The sequence below is a fragment of the Halichoerus grypus genome, chromosome 7, assembly GCF_964656455.1.
Source record: "Halichoerus grypus chromosome 7, mHalGry1.hap1.1, whole genome shotgun sequence".
NCBI classification, from domain to species: Eukaryota; Metazoa; Chordata; class Mammalia; order Carnivora; family Phocidae; genus Halichoerus; species Halichoerus grypus.
In genome coordinates, this window is record NC_135718.1 from 44,688,064 (window position 1) to 44,715,484 (window position 27,421).

Genomic DNA, 27,421 nt, shown 5'->3' on the forward strand with positions numbered 1-27,421 from the left:
CCAAAATTTATACACTTCCATCCCTGGGAGGAGTTACGGTCTGCATAATTTTATCCATGAGATAATATCTCCAGTGAAGCTGCCCGTCTGGCCCTTTCCATTAACATTGCTGTACACTGTTACAAAGTATGGTAGGTGACTTCATGTTCTTTCCTTGCACTCATACAGATCTTGACTTTTTGTGTGTGTACCTGTTTTGTTAAAACCTCATTCGGTATTATGTTCAAAATGTCACTTTAATACCTAATAAGGAGATGCCAGGGTCCATTCACTGGTCCTTTCAACATGAGCTGAATTGATTTCCTTTTAAACACCCACAGAGGCCCTGGTCAGTACTGTTATCTCTTGGCGAAGCACTCATCCCAACTGGCTTTCCCAAAAGCTTGCCTCGTGGGGGCTCCTGGGTGCTGCGGACCTCCGCTGTTGTTTGCACTGTCACCTGCCTTGCTCCTGACACACTGTTGATGGTGCACCGAAATCAACAGACCTGTCAAATGAAGCAGGCTCATGTTGGAAGTGGAGCGCGGACGTTTCCAGGCCTGCCCGATGCTCGCAGCAGGAGTCAGAAGGGTAAATGAAAGCGTGTCTGTGTTGGAAAGCAGTGATGACAGAGCTGATAATCACCTGGTCTGGAACCCCAGGCAATAACGGCAGGAAGGAGGATATTTTTAAAGGGTTTTAAATGTTTGTCTCTCTCTCTGCATTGCTCCCAACTCCTCTCTGTCTGTGTCAAAATGTTCTTTACTGGAAGTCTGACTCAGGAGCCCAGAGCATGGTGAAAATGAGTGGTTATGGTATATTTTAAAGCGTGATTTCTGATGCAAGTAATTAAAAACAACTTGACCACTGTTGCTGTTAGGAAATTTTGCACCATATCCCACGCAGGAAGAACTATACCAACTGCAGTCAAACTTCAAGCCATTTCCATGGAAGCAAGATACACTTTCTACGCACGGGCTGTCGCAAGCACTGCTCCTCACTCCTACCCCCTATGACCCACCTTCTCACCTCAACCATGTGCCCCTTTCAGCCAGGGAGACTGAGCACATGCCATCATTCCCTCTTCTGAGGGAGCTCTTTGCTATTCTTATATTGTCAGGTCAGCTCCCAGACCTGCCTTCTATAAGCTCTAACAGGACTGTTCACTCACTGTTGACTGGAGGCCTTGGCAGATTCGTTGTGGAATTTTTTGGTTAATATCTCTCACCTGAAGTAATCAGTAAGCTCCTTGAAAGTAAGGACACCGTCATTTTGGGTCATCATTATATCCCTGGCCCTTAATGCAGCGCCTGGTCCTTACTAAATATTTAATATATATTTGAATAGATGAATGTATGAATCTATAGTGAATCAATAAGTTAGAATTTGATATATACAACAAGAGATCAAGTTTTAAACCAGAACTATTCAAAGTTAACGTTGATTCATGCTATAAAGACGTTACCAATTACCTCTTCTGACCAACCCTCTTACAACTATCTGATGGAACTTCAGCTCACTCCCAAGACTCAGTTCGTATGTCCCCTACTTTGGGCAGGATTCAGTATTCCCCCCAGACAATCACAGATGTCCTTTTCCATTCTCTGATAGCTCTGTGACTTCATGTATCTACATTAGAGAACAAGTGCTGTATATGCTTACATACTTGTTTCTACCACGAGCCTGTGAGCTCCCCGATGTCAGGATCCATCTCTTCTGTTTGTAAGCTCTTCATACAGTGCCCAGCATAGAGAAGTGTTTAATAAGTATTACAGAATAAATGGATGCCTCTCTCTACCAATCATCAAGGCTGTGTTAGGCATTAAATTCTTATGACTCTCCTAATGCATGCAAATATTATCTTCCAATTCTTCCTCATTGAATGTTACTCCCCTAAACCTATCTTTCCTGAGAGGGTTCTTGAAAAAAGCGTGGGAAGGCGTACATAATTTTATTCCCTTACTTTTCACTTAGGTATATTTTCTCTTGATTTTAAGAGAGAAGGGATCATCTCTCTCTCTTTTTAAATTTTTTATTGTTATGTTAATCACCATACATTACATCATCAGTTTTTGATGTAGTGTGATCATCTCTCTTTTAATGACTTCTCTTTCTGATCCCTGAATCAGGCTGAGAAGTGTCGCTCAGGCTGGAAGTTACAATGCTAGCTCTAGCCCTCTCTCACGCAGGACACAGTCAATGAGGTCAGTTCATCTCTCTGAGTCACAAATGCTTCATCTGTTAATGACGGTAAGGTGCTCGATGCTTCTACCGCACTGCCAGGTCTAGTTCTGCAGCCTCTGAGTCAAGTGTTTCCAGAGTATCATGTTGCTTCACTGGACTAGGTGTTTCACATCTTGTTAAATGACTGTAAAGTGAAACCCTTCCCCATGAATGTTTAATGAACTTAAGGGAATGCCAGACGCAGACAATTCATTTGTTAAACACTGCAATTTGCAAAGAATTTCAAGTAGTTAACCTGGGCTTCAAGATAAAATAAAGACAGATTTGCCTGATACGGTGTCCCAGCAGGAAATTTTCCCTCCCAAGGATTAGAGTGTTTGTGGATAACCCATCACCCTTTGTGTAATAGAAACAATGATAGAACTCCTATGCTGGGCATTCAGAATTTCCTACTGGATGCACTATGCAACTTGAGCTTGGACTCTGGATTTCCTCCCCACTCTTGATATTTGGGGAGGATAATTTTCTGTTGCGGGGGGAGGGCTATCCTGTACATTGTGGAATATGTATCAGCACTTCTGCCCTCTGCTCATAGATGCCTCTCAAGCTGTAACACCCAAAGTCTCTCCAGACTTTGCCAAAAGTTCTCTGGGGCAACACTGCCCCCTGTTGAACCGCTGAGTTATAAAGATGTGAGTTTGCCTTTCTGCTACTCACACAGGCAGTCTGGCAGCGATAAAATTTTTTTGAGTCCCATTTCCCTCTTGTGCACATAGGGGGTGTAAATTAAGTCGTTGCTGTTAGGACGAAATGAGGCGATGTATTTATATCATTTAGCATGATTCTGTATATGTACTCAGTCCATGATATTTGCTATTATGATGATCACGATTTCATTTATCATTGTTTGCTTTTAACATTGACGTTGGTATTTCCTCAAAGATCTTGCCAGAAGAAGAAAAAAAAAATAGACCTACAAAGAAAAACTGCTTTACTGAATTTTCTTCAATACCCTTGCTTTTTTCAATATTCATGCAAAAAATTTGAGCCACACATCAGATTACTGCTTGCCCTCAGACCAGTGCTACCTGGCTTCCAGCTGCATAGATGTCCTCTATACTTCTCCTTGCATATCTTCAGCATAAAATGGAAGGAGAGCAAATGCTCTTAAAACTTTCTGTTCCTTTCCAATGTATTATTGATATATATTCTCCATTACTATTTTCTCCCATAATACACTACATGAAAAACTACAGTCCAATTGTTATTTGATTCTTACAACAAAAATAGGAGCAAGAGTATCAGCAGGGACATAACTCACCAGACTGAACATTTGACTAGAAATATATGGACTAAGATTGTACTACACAGTCAAATAGTTAAATGTAAATTTAAAAAAATACCATGTTCTCCTATTAAATTAGCAAAAGAAATGATGACAAAGGTATAACAAAGCTAGTAGTGACCCACATTGCTTTCTAGCACTGAAATTGATACGTGCCTGTGGGAAAGCAACTTATTTATTCCAGTCTAGTCTGGTTAAAGGGACCTCCCTTGGGCCCAAGCAGGCGAAGTATAGGATGTTATGGCCAGCATGCATGTGTCTCCTCGATGCACCTCACTCTCCTTCTCCAGGGTCCTTACAAGCCTTCCTTTCCTATCTATTCTCTGCCTCAACTCCCAGCTCAGCCTAAAACTGATGATCCCTTGAAATGTATTGTCCTAGCTGACCACACCCCAAGTCAGAGGAAAAAAAATGTCCTATATATACTCTCTTTATCCCAAATGGGAGAAATATAAAGACACTTTCCCACATCTTATCTTGGGCCCTGTGGGAATGATCTAGTTGAGGCCACCCTCTTCTTCCCTGGCTAACATACCAAATGTGGGTATGGGTGGGCCGGAGAGGGGAGGAGAGGGAAAGAAAAAGAAAAGAAAATTCAATGTGCCCAAAAGTCTTTCAAATGTTGCAACCCCTACACTTTGTAATTTCTTGTTATTCTAATTCTAATCATTCCAATCAAATGAGGGGTGGGGATGCATATGAATGAGGAGTTTATTTTCGTATTCTTTTAATAGTAAACAATAGGAAAGAACAGGAATGTCTACAAGAAGAGAAGGATGAGGACATTGTGAAGTGGCCACCTTGTGGACAATTATGCTATCTCTCAAATGAGTTTGTGGAGAGCATAAAGCAGACAGAAAATGCTATTGATCATCTGTTTGGTGAAAATGAAGGATACAAAACTATATGTGTGTTTTGGCTGCAACTCTGTAAAATGCATAGGGACTGACCGAGACTTTTCCCAACCAAACTCTAGACAGGCTCCTCTGAGCCCTCTTTTCTACTGCGCCTTAACTTTGGCCTCTAAGAACTGCAGATTCCCAGCACAAATGACTTCATTCACTCATCCCCACGTTAAAAGACTTGAGTAAACTCTAATATAGTCTCTTTCTCTGTTTTTTAATAGCCTCTAATAGCTCAAGGCTTCACCCCTAGAATGACCCTAACCTTCCTTAAAACGCCTGCCTGAAAAACAAAACAAAAACAAAAACTCCAAAGTCTCCAAAAGAATTTACTGTTTGTTCTAGCCAATGCTGGAGGAGGAAAGGCCCCTGACCTGCCTTTCTTGGAGCATTTACTTGAACAAGGCTTATAAATGTAAGCTGCCCTTTGTCATTTTGAGATGAATATGTATCTCCAACAACTCAGGAGTTTCTTTCTCAAGGACCTGAAAGCCAAATCTTTGAAATGTAATAAGGAAGGATAGGACCTCTGTCTACCTGTCTCTGGAAGTAACAGAATTCTAAACTCCATTAGTTGTCAGCTGACTAGTACACTGACCAACTCTGATTTTTCACTTCCCTGACTCTGTCAAGCCCCCACTGATTCCTCTCTCTATTCCCTCATTCTCCCTTTAAAACAACCAGTCACCTCTGTACAAATTGAAGTTGAGTTCAGTTCGCGCTGCAGCTTCTTCCATAATGCAAAAATACATTACTGATTAAAATCTGTCCTTACAATCTTAACTAGTGACTGGCTTTGTTTCTCTTCAGCAGGTCCAGTTGCTAAGGAATTGAAACCCTCCATCACTGCATTTGTGTGGTGAGGTGGCGAGATAATACTCAGAAATCATTAGCAAAACCATCCCTTCTGTTACAGAAAAGAACAGTCCCCACATAACTATGATAACAAGTTTAACAAAACTTTGCTGGGAAGCAATTCTGATTTATGAATTCCACACTAAACATCTAAGTACATCTGTTATGCATAGCAAATGGTTACTTTCTGGGTAATGATTTTTTAGAATCACAAATGATGTATAAATTCCCAGTGATTTATGCATTGGGAGGGGCATGAATATGTCCTGGGTGACTGTCTATTACACTCAAATACTAGATTTATACCACAGCCTTTGTTCCTTCCTTTTGTGTCTCAGAATCTGGAAGTGCAATCTTATATGGGGGCAAAGAATTGTTACCTTGAGAGGAATGTTTCAGTGTGTCTTAGATGATATTTGCTTGTCTTTAATTAGTGTTTTGTAATGTATCTCAGAAGTGATTAAAACAACTGTAGAAAGAATGTAGGATTCAAAGAGCTCGTATTTCAAGTTCTGCTATCTATTTAAGGTTTGGTATTAGGACATACTGACTCTGAGAATACAACTCTCCCTTCCCACCTCTCGTACCTTTGACATCTCTCACACCCCTTACCTTGGAGTTCCTTGAATATAGTACACATTCCATGGCTCTTTTTTTCCTGTTTTTCCTAGTCTCTTTGACTAGCTGATGAACATGTCACCCATACAGCTCCCTTTGGTTTCCTCGCCAATCTATTGGAATGTCAACCATCTCAGCCCACATACCCCCTCTGGTTCTGGTGTCTGTATCTCTTACCACATTTAAGTTCCCATAAGGTAGAGAACATTGTATCCCTGGCCCCCAGCACAATTTCCAACACATAGTTAGAATGTAATAGTCATTATGGAACAAACAAATGAAGCTCTTTTTGCTTCTAGAGATTAATTTATATTGCAGATTGTAATCAAAAGCTGAGATTTAATTTTTCTCTGTTTCAACTTGTACATGTGCACATGCCTACACACCGAACTGCAAGATGATTTAAGGAAAAATCTACAAAGTACTGAAAAAAAATATACAAGTCTGATCCCACGCTCCCCGTCCCCTTTGAACTGGAAGCACTGAGGTGGGTTGGAGGAACAGAGGTATAGACAGGAAACTTACATTTTGCAGCTGGACATGATTTTTCACCAAGTTCTCTGACTTTGCCATTGTGCTGGATGCTTTGAGGCTATAGTTTTTACCATTTTGTGGTTCTTTCAGCTGCTCTTGAATTTGTTTAGCTTGTTTCCTGCAGGTTTAAATAAACAAACACATAAATAGTTACATCAGTTTGTTCTATTCATATTTTGGGGGTTCATTCATTCCCAACATCTCTATTTGTCATTTGTGAAAGCTGGAAAACTCAGTTAACAAAGAACATCCTTCCTTCATTTTCAACCTACCAACCCCATTTGATAAGTTCTAATCTGGAGAGAAGCTGGTTTTATCTATCAACATCCTGGGATTCACACCCAGTGGTGTGCCAAGGGCAGACAGAAGCATAACACATCATCCTGGCCCCCAGAGATGCAAGAGGTCCCTAACCCTTAGTGCTCAGAGGTAAAGAATTAGAAATGCTCTGCAGTAACCAGTGGAAAAATGTGAAGCTTGTACCTAGCAGCCACATATAACATAGTACAAAGTTACATCTCTATTTGTTACATTTACATTTCCAAACATGTGTAGCTTGATCGCATAGCCCGCATATATACCATGAGTATATTTTCTCTTCTACAATTTAGAAATAGCTCATTTATTGTTACCATTAGACCTGAATGTAAATATTTTTATTTCTACTTTGTAAATAATAATAAAAATATAGTTAAGTCTTGAAAGAACATCTGCTATGTGCCAAGCATCATTTTAAGCGTTTTCCATGTATCAACTCACTTATTCTTCACGATAATTCTGTGTGATGAGGCATTAACCTATACTCACTTAATATATGAGGAAACTGAGGCACAGAGAAGTTAAATAATTTTTCCAGAGTCACATTGCTAGTAAGTGGTGGAGCTGAATTTGAACCCAGCCCATCTGGCTGCATACTCTGTACTCTCAACCACCACTTGGGACTGTCAAACCACTTGCCCATATTTCCACGGCTTCTCAGTGGAAAGACTGAGACTATTCTTGAGTTTCAGACTCTGAGTAAAGTACTCTTGCCTGCATATGTGGGTGACTGTTGCTTAAGTCATACAGTGGCTACACCAGAAGGATGCAACAAACTACTCCCTTATTAGCTGCTCTCTTCCAAGGGCTTTACAGTAATTATATATCAGCAGAAGACTCAGTGCCCATAAACATACACACACACACACACACATACACACACACACACACACATTGCAGAATCATCCTGCTCACCCCGAACTTTTAACTCTTCCTAAGATCCCTGTCAAAGATAGAGCCTTTGGTGGAGTATGTGCACGGTTTCCTGCAGAGAACTTTTCCTGAGAATGGACTTGGGTATCAGAGGGACTGGGATTTGAATCCCAGCACTGCCACCCACCACTTCTATTTTGATTTCCTAAATTGAAATGACTGTTTTCCTAAACTTCTCTGAGGCTCAGTTTCCTCATCTGTGCATGGTGTTGTAGAAGCTAACTTCCATGGGTACTGTAGAAACTGAATATGAGAACACCTGTAAGGTGTTGATCTGCTCCCCTTCTCATCGTTTAGCAAGCTTAGTTGTATGGGCAGATCCTACAGAGAAATTAGAACATTGGCTCAAAGATAAAAGAAAGGATGGTATTAATTGCATCTCTCACAAGCAAGTGACAGTGTTTGCTACCAGATTTGGAAGTTCTGAGCATCATTAACTCTTTTGAATTTATAATAGCAGTGATGTAGCTCTGTTTGTTTAAAAATTTCTTTTATCTTTTCAATTGTTTGGGGGGCTTTTATCTCTAGTACCTTTAGTTGCTTTAATTCAGTTGTAATAATATATCTATTTCCTAAGAGCTAACCTGTAGCCTATTGTTAAAAATAAATCTATCATATCAGCATTTTATGAAGCACATTATAGCCACAAAATCCCATCAGGGATTCATTGATGAAGGAAACAGGAGATCAGGAGGTTCTGCCCAAGTAAATTATCATGAGGCAGTAAAGGGGGCTTGGCACAGAGTGAAGACCCAGTTACTCTCTGAAGGATTAAATAGTAGAAACATTAACTATCTGTTCAGTAATTCTGTAATTCAGTGTCCGGGAAATGCCGACTTCTGGAGGAATTTTCCTCATAAAAACGCGTGACTGCAGTTTCCTAAGTCCTTATATAATTTGCCTTCCTTTACTGGCTTCTCACTGAAGTCCCCACTCACTAATATTCCAGGATAAACAGGCTTTCCTTTCTGAACCAGAAAGGTATCATCCCTACCCTGTCCCAAACACACATATTTTTGCTCTTTCCTCCCTCACCCAGCAAATGGGAACCAGGACAGGAGAGGTGTCTGATTAAAATACCATTAGCTCTCTCACAGGAGTCGATGCTCTGGGAAAGACAAGATACGGGCATTGTACACTAGAACCCTACTAGCCTAACAATGTCAGTGTTAACATTTTATAGTTCGTTGAGATTTAAGTTTCTCTGGTCCAGTTCATCAGAAAGAAATGGCATGTAAGTTGTGGAATATCAGGCATCACAAGTCCACTGGTTGGCATTACTGGTAATGTTGTGGGATGGGTTCCTGGGGAAGCAGGCACTGAGAGGGAGACAGCATGCAGGATTTTTATTAAGGGAGGCTCTTTGGATCATATTTGTTTTAGCAACTGGAGGGCTAAGATCTTCACTGCTCAAGAGAATCAAAGCTGCATATCAGAGCATTCGCTGCCTGTCTTTAACAGGCTTTCCTTGCTATCTTTGACTTCCGAGAGTGATACCTATAGTCAGGGCTGGTTTTTACTGGGAGCACCATTTTTCCTTTTTCCTCCTGTTTTTCCCGGTCATGATCATTATTTGTCCTAGCTTCTGTCTCCTGGAACATCTCCTCTCCTATCCCAATTCCGTTTTTTAGAGTTGAATTGTGTCTTGCACTTCCCAAGTCTACTAAGGACTCCTACAGGCAGCCTCACACTTCTTACCCATATGAGTTGAAAGTAAAAAGAAACCTAGAAGAATTTATAGTTGCCACGTGAGCCCCATCAGCCAGATTTGAATAGCTCAACTAATAGTCCCATTAACCACTTATGGGACTATATGGGCTTATTGGAAGTGACGAGAAGATAATTTCTTTCATTGTGTCCTTTAGAGTTGTGCAGGTTCAGTTAACTCAGAAAAGCCTCTAAATCCAAGAAGGTGTTGATCACTTCTACCTCATCATGTTATCTACCTTCAAACTTTCATCCAACAATTTGCTATAATATTCCATGTGGTGAGGTAATGCCATACCAAGGGTCACAAGACAATGGACAAAGGACCAGAGTGGTAGATCTGAGGAATTACTGGAACTAAAATATAAATGATCCAAGGGAATATGAGCTTTTGGGTAACTCCTGACTTTCTCTGGCTAGAAACTGTATATCCCAGTATACAGAATGCTGGTTTGAGTGCATTTATTTAAAAACCAATGATGGAGAGTTCCTAGAACCATAGAAGACTTGGCACTTCCAAGATGAAGTCAAACAAATGATACACATATTAACAACCTTATGGTATGTGTGAAAGTAAGGAAAGATCAAGGTAGAGTCTGCCTATGCTATTATCCCTGAGATCTGGGGATGGGAATTAGAATTCCAGGAGCGAGTGGAAAGACACATGTGCAAGTGTGATATAAAAATTTACACTGCTTTCAGCTATATAGATTAGATGCTTGGTGTGAGGTGTAGCACTCCTCCCCGGCAAAGAAAAATAAAGGAAGACCCTGCCTGGAAATTGTGCTAGAAGGAAATACACTCTAGGTCTCTAATGAGAAATATAATTCCACTCGGAATAGCCTTCAATTTTTAGTATTACTTTATTATTCTCACATTTTCTTATTTATTTAATTTTTAATAAAAATGTGTCCCAGCTGGGCAGGCAGAAAGACAACATCCTGATTAGTGTTCCTCCCGTGGCTCAGTTCTGGAAGTCCCCCAGAATGAATGATGTTGCACAGTGTTTACATTAAACCCCCACACCTCACTGAGCCCCAGGAGGAGGTGTTTGTCTCAGAGCCCACGTGCTGCCTGGAGAGGGAGAGATTGACAGCCCTGAAGATGGAGGTCCTTGAGTCATCCAGCTGCTCTCCGTTCTTGTGATTGTCATAATCAGTCTTTCCCTTACATGTGGTACAACTACAAATTATACTCTAAAAATAAGTGATTAACCACCACTTGATGGTAATTTGCTTATTGTTAAATACACAATTTCTTTCCTGTACACAGCACTTGCAGGGAGACCCTTCGAATGCCCTGCGGCGTGTGATTACCCCTCTCGTGCTCCGGTGCATGCTCTTCACTCTGTAGTTACCCAGCCTCTCAGTTCCAGTGTGGAAAACCGTAGGTGTTAACCATAGCAAGCCTTCATTATTTACTCTTTGGAACACCATGCTATGCTCTATACAATGCTATCCCATTAATCCCTGACAAATTCTATAAGGTAAGTATTATTTTTGGCCATATTTTACCAAAAAGGAAACCGAGGCTGAAGGACTGGATGCAATTTGCCTAATAATACACAAAAAGCAAGTGGCATCCCGGTGATTTGAATGCAGGTGTTGAGTGAGGCATGTAAAATCCTGACCATATATCACGTAAGCTCCCTAGAGGACGCCAAGCATTATGGGCGGCACCAGGGCATGATAATCCTGATTATTCACCCTAAATAGTTTCACCTTCCACCATCCAGCAGGAGAACCGTGGGAGCCAATGTGGTAGAGTGGTTTGGAGCATGCAATTTCAACTAGGACTGGGGAAATTCAAAGACCCCATCTGTGTGGCTTTGACAAATTAATATTTTAAAATTAACTTCTGTTATTATTTGAAAAGTGCAGCAATAATGAACAATTCCAATTGTTGTGAGGAATGGGGGATAAGCCCAGTGTCCCTGACAAAGGGTTCTCAAAAATGAACACTAATAACTGTCACAGCCAAGAGTTGCCTAGGAGATGCAACAATTAAATATGATGTGGTATCCTAGATGGGGGCCTGGAACAAAGTGCATTAGGTAAAAGCTAAGGATATCTGGAAGTATGAACTTCAGTCTGAATATTATTTCATTCATTCATTGTGACAAATGCAACATACTAATATAAGACATTAGTATTAGGGGAAACTGGGTCTGGGTTATGTGGGATCTATCTGTACTATTTTCACAGTAATTCTGAAAATCTAAACCTATTCTGAAATAGTTCATTAAAAAATAATAGTTAGTAATTATGGATTCATACCCGAGTTTCCATTATTTTTTAAAATCATAATTGCTGTTCTTTTTAAAGATCAACATATACAACATGCAGACAGGTGTCATAGACCATATCTGGAAATGGATCCATTTTTAGAAGAGCAAATGTGTAGACAAATATAGGTCCAATGAAAAGCAATTACACATTGGCTTGCATTTCAGACAAGCTGTAGGAATAGAATCTGCGCCAACTTCTTAAGTCTTGCATGACTTAAATAAAATTTCCATAAATAAAACACCTTTATCAAAGTCCATTTTGGATTAAATATATTTGTATGTATATATAGGTATGTATATATTTTATTATACTTTATTAGTCAAAGTTAGCACCTTTATCATAGCAAAAGTTTTGGTTTCTTTTTTTTAAGTTTATGTATTTATTTACTTAAGTAATCTCTACACCCAATGTCAGGCTCAAACTCACAACCCTAAGACAGGAGCCACATGCTCTTCTGACTGAGCAGCCAGGTACCACAGAAGTTTTGATTTCTTAGCAGGGTAAGTATGGGGGATATTCGAGATGTGCTTACCAATTGATGAAACAAAGTAGATCTTATAGTATTCATATTTCATAATTGGCTGAAACCTTTATGGGTATCAGGTAAAAATACTATGAAAGGAAAAGTGTGGGTTTTTTTTTTCCAAAAAAGTCTAGTATTTGTTGACAATACTTAGGTCTACACCAGTGACCTCTCTATTCAGAAGTGTTAACCCCGCAGTGATAGGTAGATACTGAGCCGTTACTTTTGGCAGGTAATCAGAAACTGCAAAGAACATGGAGTGTTCATGATCACAGAGAGGAATGATCACTATGTGCACCAAAGAGAAACCACACACACACACACACACACGCACGCACGTGCGCGCACGCACATGCTGCATATACTCCCCACAGTCTATAAGAGATTCTAAGTCATTTGTAGATGTTTGATGGACCCATTTGCACAAGATCCCTCTGCCTGGAGCAGAGACTGTGAAGTTAAAGAAAGACAAAGTGCTTCCTCTGAGAAGTAACCTTTTAACACTTGAGAGAGATGGTCTTACTTGCTTTTGAAGTAGAATGCTGCACAGAACATGCCCACGATGACAATTCCAAAGATGATACATGAAATTGACAGCACCTGCCTTTGATACACTTCTTCACTCTCTGTGAATTTGAAAAACAGAATTAGAATGGATGTTAGCAGGGCACAATTTCTATCCTTGGACTTCTGAGTTGGTAGGAGCTTTTCAAAGCAAACTTTTTTTCCCTGTCATGAATAAGAAAACACGAGGAAGTTATTATGATTCAATTTCTTTGCAATCATCTCCAGGCTAGCTGGTTGTTATTTTTTGTATATGCATGGTTAAAACACACTTATACACATATAGCACAATGATGAATCTTATTATCAAAAGGCATTCCATAAATTTAGCACATACTGGGACATATGTTTTTGAAATTATGGGGCCCCAAATAACCTTCCAGAGAAAGAAATATGTGTCCGCCAGAATTTTCCTGTGCCAGTGATGACTTCCAATTTATTTTATGTGATACCGATGCCACTGTATTTTCTGATTTGGTCCTCGGCTGTCTGTCTCCCATTCATCCATCCACTATTATGACTGACATCACTAATGAAAGAGAACCTCAATATGTATGTGAATATTTATTCACCCATTCTTGACTACTTCAATACCAATGATCTGGCACAGTAATCTCAACCTCCATTACCAAGGTCATATCTTATAGCTTCTTATCACAAAAAAATAAGAATTCAAAAATAAGCATGTCACTTTTTAGCCATTACCATTTACACTCCCAGCTCATTTCTGAAGTATGTCTATTGAAGCAGTTCTTCCAGCTCATCAAGACCTTTTTATCTATAGGTCTCAGAACTTTCTATCTGTTAATTATTCTTCTCTTGTCTTCATTTTCTTTCTTTTTTACACAGAGAGACTATGATCCATGATTACACTCATTCACTCTCTTGCAAATACCCTCAACTACTGATCTCTTTCTCTTCCCCTTTAACCCATTTGGCTGAATAACTGCATACAAATCCAAGAGGCTGCCTTTTTCATACCTCTACCTTGAGCAGCTCAGAACTGGGAGAGAAGATTATACAATCAGGAAGATGGGCAGCAATAAAAGTTGACAATGGCATTACTTAAGTAGACATCTAATAGTGACTAATGACCTCATCAGCCTGCTTCTCCATTTTTCTAATGGTTACCCATACCTCCTCCATATTACTCAAACATCTGACTTACTCTCCCTCACTTTCAGATCTCCCTATATATGTTATAAAGAAAAGGAAGTCTGAATAGTATAAATCATCTCTACTTATAACACAAAATACACAAAATTAACTGCATTTGTATCTATTCTTTTTGTTTCTCTTTTAACATAGTGCAGTAGTTCTCAAACTTTACAGTGCATTGGAGTCACCTTGAGAACTACTGAAGAACGGATTGCCACCTACTTTCTCTCCTAGAGTTACTGATTTAGCAGGTATGAAGTGGAGACAGAATATTTGCATTTTTTTTAAAGTTCCAAGGTTTCCAAGGTGATTCTGATGTTGCTGGTCTGTGAAATATACTTTGAGAACCACTGAATAGAACAAATAAACAAGAACAAATAAAAAGATACTCAACATCATTAGCCATTGTAGAGTTGAAAATTAAACTATAATGAGACACATGGCATCGCTACTAGAATCACTAATATTAAAGGCTGACCATACCAAGGGTGTGAACAATTTGTATTCTCATGTACTTCTGGTAGAAATGAAAAATGGTATAAGCACTTAAAAAATAGTTTCATAGAAAGTTAAGCACATACCTACCTTATGACAAAGCCATTCCATTCCTAAGTATTTACCCAAGACTAATGCAAGCATATGTTCATTATGTACATAAATATTCATAGCAGCTTTACTTGCAATAGCAAAAAAAACACAAAAAACAAAAAACCTGGAATAATCCAAAAGCCAATTAGCAAGCAGGTAAATGAATAAACAAACTGTGGTATAGCCATACAATGGAATCTCACTTAGCAATAAAAAGGAATGAATTAGTGACATAAGCAAATCTACACATGAATCTCAGAATAACTAGTTTGAGTGCAATAAATCAGACAAGAAAAAGTATCTGTTGTGTTATTCCAGTTATATAAAATCCTGGAAAATGGAGGCATGCCTGAGTGGCTCAGTAGTTTAAGCACCTGCCTTCGGCTCAGATCATGATCCCAGGGTCCTGGGATTGAGTCCTGAGTCAGGCTTCCTGCTCAGTGGGGAGCCTGATTCTCCCTTTCCTCCCCACTCATGCTCTCTCTCACTATCTCTGTTGCTATCTCTGTCTCTCTCTCAAATAAGTAAATAAAATCTTAAAAAAAAATCCTGGAAAATGGAAACTAATCCATAGTAGCAGAAAGCATGAGTGGATAGCTGGGGTCAGGAGTAGGGAGGAATAGAGGAAAGAGACCACAAAGTGACATGAGGAGACACTGGAGAGTCATAGATATGCTCATTGTCTCAAATGTGATGATGTTCTCATGATGAATACTTATGTCAAAATGTATCAAATGATAAGTTTCATGTAAGTGCTTTATTTTACGTAGCAAATACAGTAGCAAGTATAGTAGCAAAATATTAATCCTGGGGGACGAAAGAATACAGGGAATATAGAAGTATAGACATAATATAAAAAAATACATGCTTGATACAACATTGTCCACCCATACTAACCAGTGTCTTTTTCTTCCACCATGTCTAACATTCAACTCTTCAGAGTCTCAATACATACTCCTCTCTTTCTCTCTCCTGAATATTATTCTTATATTTGTCCTTTAAATGTCTACTCACCTTTTTGGTCTCAAATTAAGTGTCGTTATCTCAAAAAAATCTTGCACTGCACTGTAAACTTCATTGGTGCAAGGGGCCATGTTTTTGTTGATCTATTTGTTTGATTCGCTATTTCCCCAACACCTAGTGCAATGCTTCTTACATAGTTGACACTGTAAGACTTATTGCCTAGGGAATAAGTGGATATTTCTGCCTTTAGAGGGATTTTCTGCTTTAAGTTGTGTATGATACATCAAGTCTCACCTGGGGATGTTCTTCAGGTTTATTACTTCTCTTTTATCCGTACTACGTCCTCCCTCGCTTCCTGCAAATCCTCCTCTCCTGAGCGACCACCTGCAAATGACCCTACCCATTCCTGAGATCTAGACCTGGCTCCTCTCAGTGGGGCTTTCCCATCCAAACCTGGCCTCCTCACTGTGTGACGCTGTACTCTCAAAGTCCTTTTCAGAGGGCAAAGTGTCATAAGGAAAAATGGTGAAGCCATGGGTTTCCAGGCCTCAGTGGGTATTGTAGCATAATCTACTGACAGGTAGATACTCATGGTTCATTTTCTTTTCCATATCATCTATTTGCCAGCCCCTGTTTTTTTGGGTGATTTTCAGGTTGCCTGGTCAGGCTCCAGGAAGACACCCTATGTGTTGGATTTGAGTATTGTTCTCAACACTCTCCCTCCCTGCACTGGTAAACTGCCTGGTTTTTCATTCTGGCCTAGCTTCACTCAGTGTTGATGCCAATTTGTAGCCAGAAAACTAGGCTGAAGGCTGGTTCATGGACATAGAATTCCCCACACCATGACTTTCTGCGATTCTTTCAATATGACCCAGAAGCTTCCAGAGCCAGCTGAAATGAGTCCATGACTTGTGGTGTTCCTCTAACAGCAAAGTCAATTGCAGTAATTCATCTTTAATTAGGCAAATAGATATCAGACACAACAGACCTGGATGAAAACCTATATGCACAGAGTCTGATTTCTAGGGCTTATTTTCATTTTTCTTATCACTATCCCTTCTTCACTCCCATCTTAGGCTCTATTTCCATTTTATTCAGACTAAAGTATCAGAAAACAGAATTTAAGCCTAATTTCTGAAGAAATGGAGAGGGACAATCATGTGGCTCTGGCAAGCCTTAGTTGATATTTTTAATGTGGCAAAATTCAAATTAAAGGAATAAAAAATGTGTCACTGAGACCTTGTTCGGGCATATTGCCATCTTAAAGAATGTCATCTTTTCCATTCCCACATTTTTAAGCCCACTCAATTTTCCAATCGAACTTGGAAACAAGTAGTTGTACCAACCATAGAGAATTTCATCTCACTTAGTTTTTGTCAGTTGATGACTATAATGGAATAAGTGTGACTTGAATATGATAATCTACCTCACCCTGCCTCTGCCAATAAAAAGAATTATGAAAATGATGGATAATAATACCCATTAAAACAAAAAAAAAATAAGACTACTAAACTGAATGATTTCCACATAAAATCTAGGTACTGTTTTTGTTCTTATTTGAAGCTAGTCAAATATAGCCTGGGGAAATGCACAAAATCAATTCTGAGTTTAAATCAAGAGTGAAATTAAAACTCTAAAGACTGTGAGTGAATTTATAGACCCAGGTGTAGTTCGGTGATAGCACTCAATGCCTTTGATTCATAGACTGTTACACAAGAGCTAGCATGGGTGAGGTGCAAGAAACAAAGGGTTGGGAGCCTGGCAATTTTGGATTTGAGTTTAATTTTAGCCACTTTCAATATGAGTAACCACAGATATATTACTTTACCTTTATAAACTTTAATTTCCTATCTGAATAAAGGCAGTGTTATGAAATACTGAGGGTAATCAATGTTATAATAAGGAACTAGACAATGCTACAAAAGCATATTTTATGGAAAACTGACCTAGTCATAGAAGCCAGAGATCAGAGATCTCCGATATAATATTAGAAACCAGGTAAGAGTAATGGGGATGGGGAGAGTGGTCCAGGAAAAGGAAACAGCTTGTGCATAGGCCCTGGGGTAGGAGATAAAATGGCATGTTCAGGAATCTGGAAGTTATCTACTACCAAAGGGCCTTTGTACAAGTCATTTTCCTTAGCAGCTGAGCAGAACAACACAGAGGCAACGTGCACGCAGTGTACAATCAACAAGTCACCACAACAGCAGAAAGGTGCTGAAGGATTTGAAAGGAGAAGAATGTGATGTGATAATATTTACATTCATTTTATATGCAATATGCAGGAAAGATTAGAAGGAATAAAATAAATGCAGAATCCTGTTAGGAGGATATTAAATCAGCTCAGGTAAGATATGATGGATGTTTGTACGAGAGTAGTAACAACCATGGTGGAGAGAGGAGTAAACAGAAGTAAAAAGCACTTAGACTGAAATACTTAAGGCACTAAACACTGATGTTCTTAACTAAGATAGCATATTTTGGAGGAGGTTCAAACTTGGAAGGAAAGATAACAAACTCAGTTTTGGAGTTGGTGAGTTTTGAAAGCCTGTATGACATCTAAGTAGAGATGTAAAGTAGACATTTAAATATGCAGATCTAGGCTAAGAGGGGGTGACAGGGTTCTGGATATAAAATTACGGGTTATGCATATAACCGCAACCAAGTGTTTTGATAAGATGGCCCAGGAGAAAACACAGAGTAATAAGAGAAGAGTGTCTGAGATAGAGCTTTGAAGGACTCCAAAATTTCATGGGAGGGCAGAGAAGGAATATCCTATAGAGGAGATGAAAAAGGAACCAGGCAAAGCAAAAAAGGAAAAAGAATATCCTCCAAATAACCACAGTAACTAAACATGATAATAGCATGGAAGAAAATAAAAAGGGTTTTTCTAAAATTTCAGACTACTGAATGCTTCTGAGGGGCCAAATAAGATAATGTCCTTTAATTTAGGGACATAGAGGTCACTGAGCAACTGCATGAGCTTTTTTAGAGGAATCATGAAGGTAGCCCCATAACTCTCTGGGAACTCTGTCACATATCTTTCATGTACTGCAAGGCATATGTACCTTTCCCAAACCTGCCCTGTCTTCTACCGCTTCAGCCTGGATGCAGAAGCTAGAATTCCAGCCTAATTCCAGAAAGGAATGCCTTCTTTGTAACTTGAGGCTACCACTAACTTCGTTATAGAGACGTTGTGAGGATTGAATGAGTTAAGACACACAGTGTGTTGCCATACCTAACTCTGCTCACTCAATATTAGGCTGAACTATATAAAATTGCCATGGGTGGAGGCAATAACTGGTAATAATTGGCAGTTTAACTTGGTTCTATCTAATACATGGTAACTGTTATTATTATTCTATGGGATGTCAACATTGCTGCACTCCATTTTTAAAAACCCAGATTATAAAGTCATTTTTGAGGACAGAGCCAACCTTTGGTTAAATAAGAATGGTAAAGGATGTTTCCATTGTTCTCCAGCTTCCAACTCTGTTCCTTTTCCTTTTCTCTAATGCACAGAACTCACTCTTCTCTTTTTATAGGATCATATTTCAGGCTATAAAGGTGAAACTAGAGAAAGTAAAGTATGGTGAAGTTTCAGAAACTGACATTGGCCCAGTGGAAAAAATCCTTCTGGCAAGCAGCTGGTCTGAGACTCTGGAAGGATAAATGGGAGCCCATCTCACTCAGGGAACAGTATGGTTGGCTGGTGGGTATGCTTGGGTGTAAACACCAGCTACAATTGTCTTTATCCTCTCCTATCCATTGTCTTTATAAATAAAATGGGGAAAACATTACATACCTCCCATATTTGTTTAGGGATTCAATAAGAGAGCACAGAGAAAGTGTCTAGGATAATAGATGGCATACAATTGATGCACAAAATGCTACTTTCCTTCCCCCCCCGCCCCCGCTTTTTTTCCTAAAGCCAGTGTTCACATTAAAAATAGGCCTTTAAAATACTCTACTTCTCTTATGGAAAGCTAGCCTTATCTCTAGGCAGTCAGTGACTGGCTGTCTCTGGTCCCCACCGCCTATGCCCTGGGAATTTACTGAAGGAATTTACTTTTACGTCATTTTTTTTACTCATGATGCCTTATACTTTTACTCTTGGTAACTGAAGTTTTCAACTAGTGTTGCTGAATTTCTTACCCAGATGTTTTAGAGGATGTAATGCAAGTGATCCTCCTTGGGGCATGGGCTGTCTTTCACGGTTTCCCTCACATAAACCCTTTGAGAAGAAAAGTGTGTTCTTTGTTCCCAAAGACACAGAATCCTTGGAAAACTTGTGGGCTACAGCATTGTCTGCTAAACTCGACAGCTCACAGTTGAGGTCCCGGTGTGCAAAACTGCTTGCTAGAATGCTTTCGGATATTGTAATAGTCTTTAGCATTCTAGAAGGCCCTTCACAAAAACTTGTTGAGCTCTACTACATAGAAAAAAAAAATGATACCACAAGAAAATCACAGCTGCAGCTTTCTTATACCATTTCCCTTTGGAGGGCTCTAGATGAATGATAGAGGAGTGGATGACCTTGATGAACTGTCTCTGTATATGTTAGAGAATGGAGAATGCTCTAAAAGGTGGCTCCATGTCCCCTTCAGGTAGGGGGCCCTAGGATTCCCCTGCCCTCTTGGGAAATTTTTCTCTATATCACCAGTTTAAATTAAGTCTATAAGACACCAAACTTAAGCATGATTTCCCTAAATGTGCGGGTATCCGAGTAATGTGAGGCTTAAACACAGACACAGACACACACAGACACAGAGACACACAGAAACACAAACTCCTGTAAGGCATATACAAGAGCAAAAGCTTTTCCACCTAGACCCCCTCATATTCAGCATATGCAAATCAGACGCTCTGTGGTGCCACCACGGGGTGTCAAATGCAAGCATGATTGCTCTGATAGTTCATTCTAAAAGTATATGTAACAATACCACTAGGGCTCCTCTTATCTAACTATTCATTATCAGAGGCCCTGTGGTTAATAGCCTACATAGAGGAGCAAAAGTCAACACCATACAACAACATTCACTAATGATCCCACCATTCATGAGCTTAGTCCTTGCCTAATTCTAGTATTTATTTCTATTCATCAAGTCAACCTCATAATCTGGGTAGGTCAGTCTCTCCCTGATTGTAGGCCTATGACATTGTGGTCCCTATTTTAACCAGGTTAAGTTTAAATGGATTTATTCCAGTATTAATTATTCTTGGAACAAGAGGGCTTCTCGAATTTTCTTCTTAAAAATCAACAAATGCTGAAGAGAGATTAAAATATTAGGGGCTTACAAGGAATGGCAAATGAACCTTAAGCAGGAAAGGGAAGTATATTTAGAATGTTGGAAACTGGGATTTACACTTTTTTAACTTGAAGACAAAAATGAACAAAGACTTAAATGGCTGATAACTGCTATTGAAGAAAAAAGAATGATTTCATTAAGGTAAAAGGGGTCCTGAAGGAGAATGAAATGGATACTCATGGGGAGATCAATGAAATCAACACACACTGGCAGGGTGGGGCACCAAGAGAGTATATATTATAAGAATATCAGGAAGATGACACAAACTCCCTGAGCCTTGCTGCAAGGAACCCCAAGAATGCTGTTTAGGGGTTTCCAGCCAACCCCACTGCATGCAGGGGAGTGAAATGATCAGGAGGTACTGAAATGCTCTCTTTCTTCAACACTGTGTTATTTCTACTTGGAAGTCCCCTTCCTTCTCTACTTGAAAAGCCCCAACCCCCATAACGGTTGAACTGTGTCCCCCAAAAGATGTTGAAGTACTAACCAGCATACCTGTGAATATGATCTTTGGATATGGGGCTTTTGCAGATGATCAAGTTAGTACGGAGTCATTAGGATGGACCCCAACCCAATTTTACTGTGTCCTTATCCAAAGAAGAGGTTTGGGCACAGAGACAGACACACACACAGGGGGGAACGCCACGTGAAGATGAAGGCAGACTGGGGCAGTGACTCCCCAAGTCACAGAAGGCCAAAGACTGCCAGAAAACCACTAGAAGCTAAGAGAGAAGCAAGGCACACATTCTCCTATATTCTTCCCAAAGTCTTCAGAAGGAACCAACCATGCTAACCTGATTTATACTTCTAGCCTGCAGAACTGTGAGACAATACCATTTCTGTTGTTGAACCGCTAGTTTGTGCTACTTTGTCGTGGGCAGCCCTAACAAACTAATATACTCACTGATCCATAAAAACTCAGAATACATATTGTTAGGTCTGAAAATTCTTCTCAAGAATTCCCTCCTACATCCCTTTTGCATCTTTTCCATAACTGATTGTCTTGTACCAAAAATGCATGTATCTGTTTCCTTAAAGCCCGACTGTGAGCCCCTCAAGGTCAGGAACACCATCTTCATTCTTGGGTCCCTGTCCCTGGCTCATGCTTGCCCTGCACAGAGGTGGGCACTCAACAGGCCTTTGTTAAAGTCAATAGCTTCTGGGCTGGATGTCTCATAACATTTTGCCAGTTGGGCTCTTTGCCTTGTGGAGTAATAACACAGAGGCTATGCTTTCTTGGAGGGAGGTCCTTTTACCCGAAAGATTTATTCTCTTGCTCTGTGCAGTCCACTGTGGAAGGGCACATTTTAAAATACTTTGAAAAAGTAAAATAATCACTTTATAACAAAATGTTGATATTCAAAATTATATTTTATCTTATTTCCATGCAAAATGCTTTTAGATGTGCATCATCCATAAAATTTGATATTTAAGGGAAAATAACAGTTTAAATCCATAAACACATTTATTCTCACCTGTAATTTCCTTTTCTTCCCCTGTGCTCTCCACCAAATAAACCTTTCCTGTAATAATCCCTTATCTCTCTCCCTCCTTTCCCAAACAGTCAGCTCTGGCTGACTATAGATAAGTGAATGTTATAAAACACATTTTGAAAAAAATGAAAGGCCCTGGGTCTTCTCATTGGTATCTCTAACATGCAGTGGCTTTCCAAGTGCTATTTCTCCCACAAATAAATTATAAGTAAAAAGCAAATTGCATCAGAATAAATCTATTGGTGAGTTTTCAATGCTAAGGTAAAACCAGTCTTTGGCTTCTGGCTTCTCTGTTAATAGGTCTGTGAACTCCATTTTTCCTGAACTTGTAATAACTGTCCCCCAATCCTTACCTTTAACCCCAGTTTTTGATCACTTAGGATTCACTGTTCATTAGCGAAGTCACATTCTACCAGCAAGACGTGTGACTCAAAATGATAAAAAATTATTTCCTTGGCAATGGGGAGAATCTGACCCAGTAGTTTATAGGAATCTTCGAGTATTTGACCTGTTTTGATAGAGTGGGAAGTCTAATCCTCTTAAACCACTTGGAGCTTGCCACCCAGGTGAACATCCAGGCCCTAGGTGACACCCAACCCTCCCCAGGTTGGTCTAATGGATCTCCACCTTCCTCAGCCAGGTAAGATGTAAGTTAAAGGAATCTAAGTCCTTTTGCCCTAGATTTCAGGGTGTCCCACCATGATCTATAAGCATCATCTACAAAGTCAGCTGTGTGCGCAGCTGCTCAGGCTGATCTCTTGTAGCACTGGCATGTCTGATGCCCATGTCGGAACTGTCCCAGCAGAGGCTGTCCTGAGACAGGTTGGGTATCAGACAGCACAGGTTTCTGGACTTGAGGCAGTGGTCCTCTACTCTGGCCATGCAGTAGAAATACCTGGGAATCTTCACACACACCTACAACTGAGCTCCACCTCAGAGTGGGAGATCTGAATTTCTAGCACTGGGACTCTAGACTGGTATTGGTTCAAATCTACCTACGGCAGCCAAGACAGAGGAAAAGAAGCACACACAGATATACACACACAAAAGGCAAAATTAACTTTAGTTATTTTATTTCATACAACATATCTAAAACAGTATCATTTCAACATGGAATTTTTATAAAAATATTAACAAAGTATTATATCTATATATATACACACATACATACATACATACATATGTGTATATATATATATATATATTGGTACCAAGTCTTTGAAATCCAGTGTGTATTTTTTAGTTGCAGCTCATCTCATTTTAGGCTAGCCACATTTCAAGTTCTCAGTGGTCACATGCAGCTAGTGGTTACATCAGACGGTATAGGTTAAGAGGTAGACAACAGGGATCTGTAACCTAACTAATAGCTCCTTCCCTAACTATTTATGTGAATTTGGGCAATTTTATTGAACCTATCTGTGACTCAGTTTTAAAGTGAAAAAGTGGCAATGATCATAATACTTCCCTCACTGGATTACTGGAAGATTAAAGGAAATACTTTGTATAATGTATTTACTGAACACAGTGCTTGCCTCACTGAAGGTATTTATAAAATTGATGTGGCTTCTATTATTATTATTATTGATGTAGTTGCTATGATTTTAATATATCATGATAGAGATTGCTGACGAAATTCACAGAGAAAGCTGGGTTTGAGAGGTAGCATTTAAACCATTTGAAGGCAAGTGATTTCTCCGAGTCCTCATGTGGAAAAGTAAGGAGGATAATTAAAACAGTGATTGTAGTCAAGCTCATTGGTTTCAGAAACAGAGATATACTGAAGTTCCTTGAATTAAAATAACGATAATAATAAATATGTTTGATCCTTTATCAACATCTGTGCTTATAATATTTGATTTATTCATTTTATTTTATTTTTTTATTTTTAAAATTTTTTAGAGAGTGTGTGTGCTAGTGGGGGTGGAGGGGGGAGGGTCAGAGGGAGAGGGAGAGAGAGAGAATCTTAAGCAGGCTCCACACCCAGTGCAGAGCACCACATGGGGCTGGATCTCACAACCCTGAGATCATGACCTGAGCTGAAACCAAGAGTCAGATGCTTAACCCACTGAGTCGCCCAGGTGCCCTCAATTTAATTCATTTTAAATTTGGTTTCTGAAAATTTTACTGAAAGGCTAGATATATAAAAACTAGGGCTGGAAATAAAATAGCCTGGCTGAGCCTTCCCTTTGGACACTTTGGAGCTCCCATCCCTTTACTGCCTGCTTTGGTAACCTACCATCACCAATTGGCTTCCTCTATTTGCTCACAGTTTCTAGTACCCTAGAAATCTAGCTTGCTCATGTTCTTGGCTGGCCACAGCTCTTACTCCATCTAAGAATGTCCTTTACTTTCTGACCCCAGTCTTTTATTTTTGCAAAATTCAAATGCTTGTCTTTTAAAATAAAATTCGTATCAAAATGTAACACATATGTAAAAGTGCATAATTGGGGTGCCTCAGTGGCTCAGTTGGTTAAGCATTGGATTGGTGATTTCAGTTCAGGTCATGATCTCAGGGTCATGAGCTTGAGCCCCGCATGGGGTTCGGTGCTCAATGGGAAGTCTGCTTAGATTCTCTCTCTCCCTCTGCCCCTCCCCCCACTCGCTCGCTCGCTCTTTCTCTCTCAAATAAATAAATATTTAAGAAATGAATGATTCATAAATTTACAGCATGAGGAAATTTTACAAATGAACATGCCTAGTTAAACACCCAGATCAAGAAAGGGCACATGACAAGTACCCAAGAAGAAGCTCATATACACCCTTCTAATTACCAACCACCTTGTCTATAACATAACCACTAACCTGATTTCTAACACCAAACTTTAGCTGTACTTGCTTTTGGACTTTATAGGAGTGGAGTATACTACGTGTTCTTTTTTATTTTTTTGGAAGATTTTATTTATGTATTTGATAGAAAGAGAGAGAGAGAGAGCACAAGCAGGGGGAGTGGCAGGCAGAGGCAGAGGGAGAAGCAGGCTCTCTGCTGAGCAGGGAGCCCGACTCGGGGCTTGATCCCAGGACCCCAGGATCATGACCTGAGACGAAGGCAGACGCTTAACGACTGAGCCACCCAGGCACCCCAACTATGTGTTCTTTTTTAAATCTAGCTTTTGTTTTTCAGTTATTATGTTAGTGAAATTCAATCATGCCCTTACATGCAGTGATGGCTCTATTATTATTTGTTAACTTGCTTTTGAAAACTTTCAGTAGGGGCTCCTAAGTGGCTCAGTAGGTTGGGTGACGGACTCTTGGTTTCAGCTCAGGTTGTGATTGCAGGGTCATGAGACGGAGCGCCACGGCAGGCTCCACATTCAGCTCAGTCTGCTTGAGATGCTCTCTCCCTCTCCCCTTGCCCCCCCCCCCCCCGCTCATGCTCTCACTTTAAAAAAACAAAAACAAAAACAAAGAACTTACAATAAATCAAAATCATGGGCATTTTTTTCATGTTAGAACCGTAGGTCTGTCTCATCCTTTTAGTGGCTGTGTGGTATTCTATATTATGGTGACGTCTATGGACATTTATACTTTTTCCAATTTTGTCTAATTACAATCAATGCTATAATGAATAGCCTTGTGTACTTGTAGTGACTACACTTTAAAGAGCATATTGATCGACTGTATGGTGTGTAGAGAGGATCATGAGGAAGGAAAAGAAAGTCAGATTAAAGAAATGAAAGTATATGCCTGTGGATAACTAGGGGGTCTAGCAGATGCTGTTCTTCCCCATTCTGATATTTGGGGTTCTTCAGCCTGACAGCTCTCCAATTCTTGACCCAATGTAAATCTTGTCAAAAAGCCTCACCTACCAAAACAGTGCCAGTCAGTTTTCTCAAGGAAGGAGAGGTCTAACGACAAACATACTGCTGTATTAAGTGACAGGGAATACCCCTAGGTGTCCTTAATTCACAAATATGAATGGGAAATCCTGACTCACCAGGCCTATCAAAAAAACCCAAAAACATAATGATAAGTTCCCAGAGTGGAATATGAAGTATTAACATTAATGTCTCTAAGATAGACCTTAGAAGTACTTCTAAAACAAAAAACAAAAAAAACAATTCTTTCCTTCCCAGATAAGAGAAACAAGTTGCCATCCAGCAATGAAGGAAATTTGTCTCCGACTCTGTAGTGATACCAACAGGTGACAAGTGTACTCAGCAGGGCGTGAGCTACAGGATCCAAGAAGATGACAGGATTGGTACCAAGAGATAAGAACAATAATGGTTTAACTGAGGCAGAAGCAACAGGGGATACTTACCGCTTTAAGAATTAGTACAAGCAAAGAATCTCTGAAAGATATATCCAGAAGCAAGATAAACCACACATGACCCATATGGGAAGTGATTCAAGCATCTGATTACAGCTGAATTAAATAGAATTTTAAGGTCTCTAGAGAATTCTCCAGTCTCTGTGATGTCTGTGCATATAATCTTCAATAAAAGTATGTGGAGCATTTAGATTTATTCTCTGTCCTAGAGCCACACCGTAGGAGCAGTTCTTGTCTTTTAACAGTGCTTGTATTCAGCTAGCTGCAGACTGCTGTCTCGCCCACATGCCCATTCATGTTTAGCATCATACACTGTAATAACCGTGTCTTTTTTCTTCTATTTCTGATACTTTGACATCTGAACCTTGCTGATCTTGAGGGAGTCTCCTCCTAGGGTTAGTCAATTTTGGAGATAGTAAGCAATTAACTCATGAACGTGATCTTCAAATACGAACTACCATTCCAGAGCTCACACCCCCAACCACTTCCTTTATTGGGCTCTCACACTTTGGACCACTATCCACCTGCCCTCATTACCCCAGGGCCAGGGACCAGACAAATAGGGACAGTCCCTCTACCCAGAGCCTGCTAAAATTATTCAAACTAGCCAATTCTAGGCCTGCTTATATTATTTCACCCATTGCTTCCTGTGAAGACCACCATAAATGCTCTTCCCCACAGTTTCTCCTTCTCTTCTGCCTCCTTGGTATTCCCCCTTGGGGCCTCCCATAGCACGGTGTGCACCCACTTCTTGGGAACTGTAACAAACTATCTTTGTAATGGTAGTTGTTTTATAATCTGGTAGCCTTACAATATCTCAAATTTTCTATTAATACAGTATTTTAGACAGAGGCTATTCAAATCAATGTTCTAAAAGGATCATGTGTCATGCT

At 39.8% G+C, this 27,421-nt stretch overlaps 1 protein-coding gene across 7 annotated transcripts in view; it reads right to left on the reverse strand.

Moving 5' to 3' along the window:
- The window catches only part of NRG3 (neuregulin 3), a 998,799-nt gene that overhangs the window by 19,645 nt on the left and 951,733 nt on the right, over positions 1-27,421 (reverse strand). For all 7 annotated transcript variants that reach the window (XM_078077499.1, XM_078077497.1, XM_078077498.1 and 4 more), the window contains exons 5-6: positions 12,710-12,812; positions 6,409-6,535 (exon numbers count right to left, since the gene is read on the reverse strand). In XM_078077499.1, the coding sequence (XP_077933625.1) occupies positions 6,409-6,535; positions 12,710-12,812 (230 nt within the window). The remainder of the gene's footprint in view (positions 1-6,408; positions 6,536-12,709; positions 12,813-27,421) is intronic.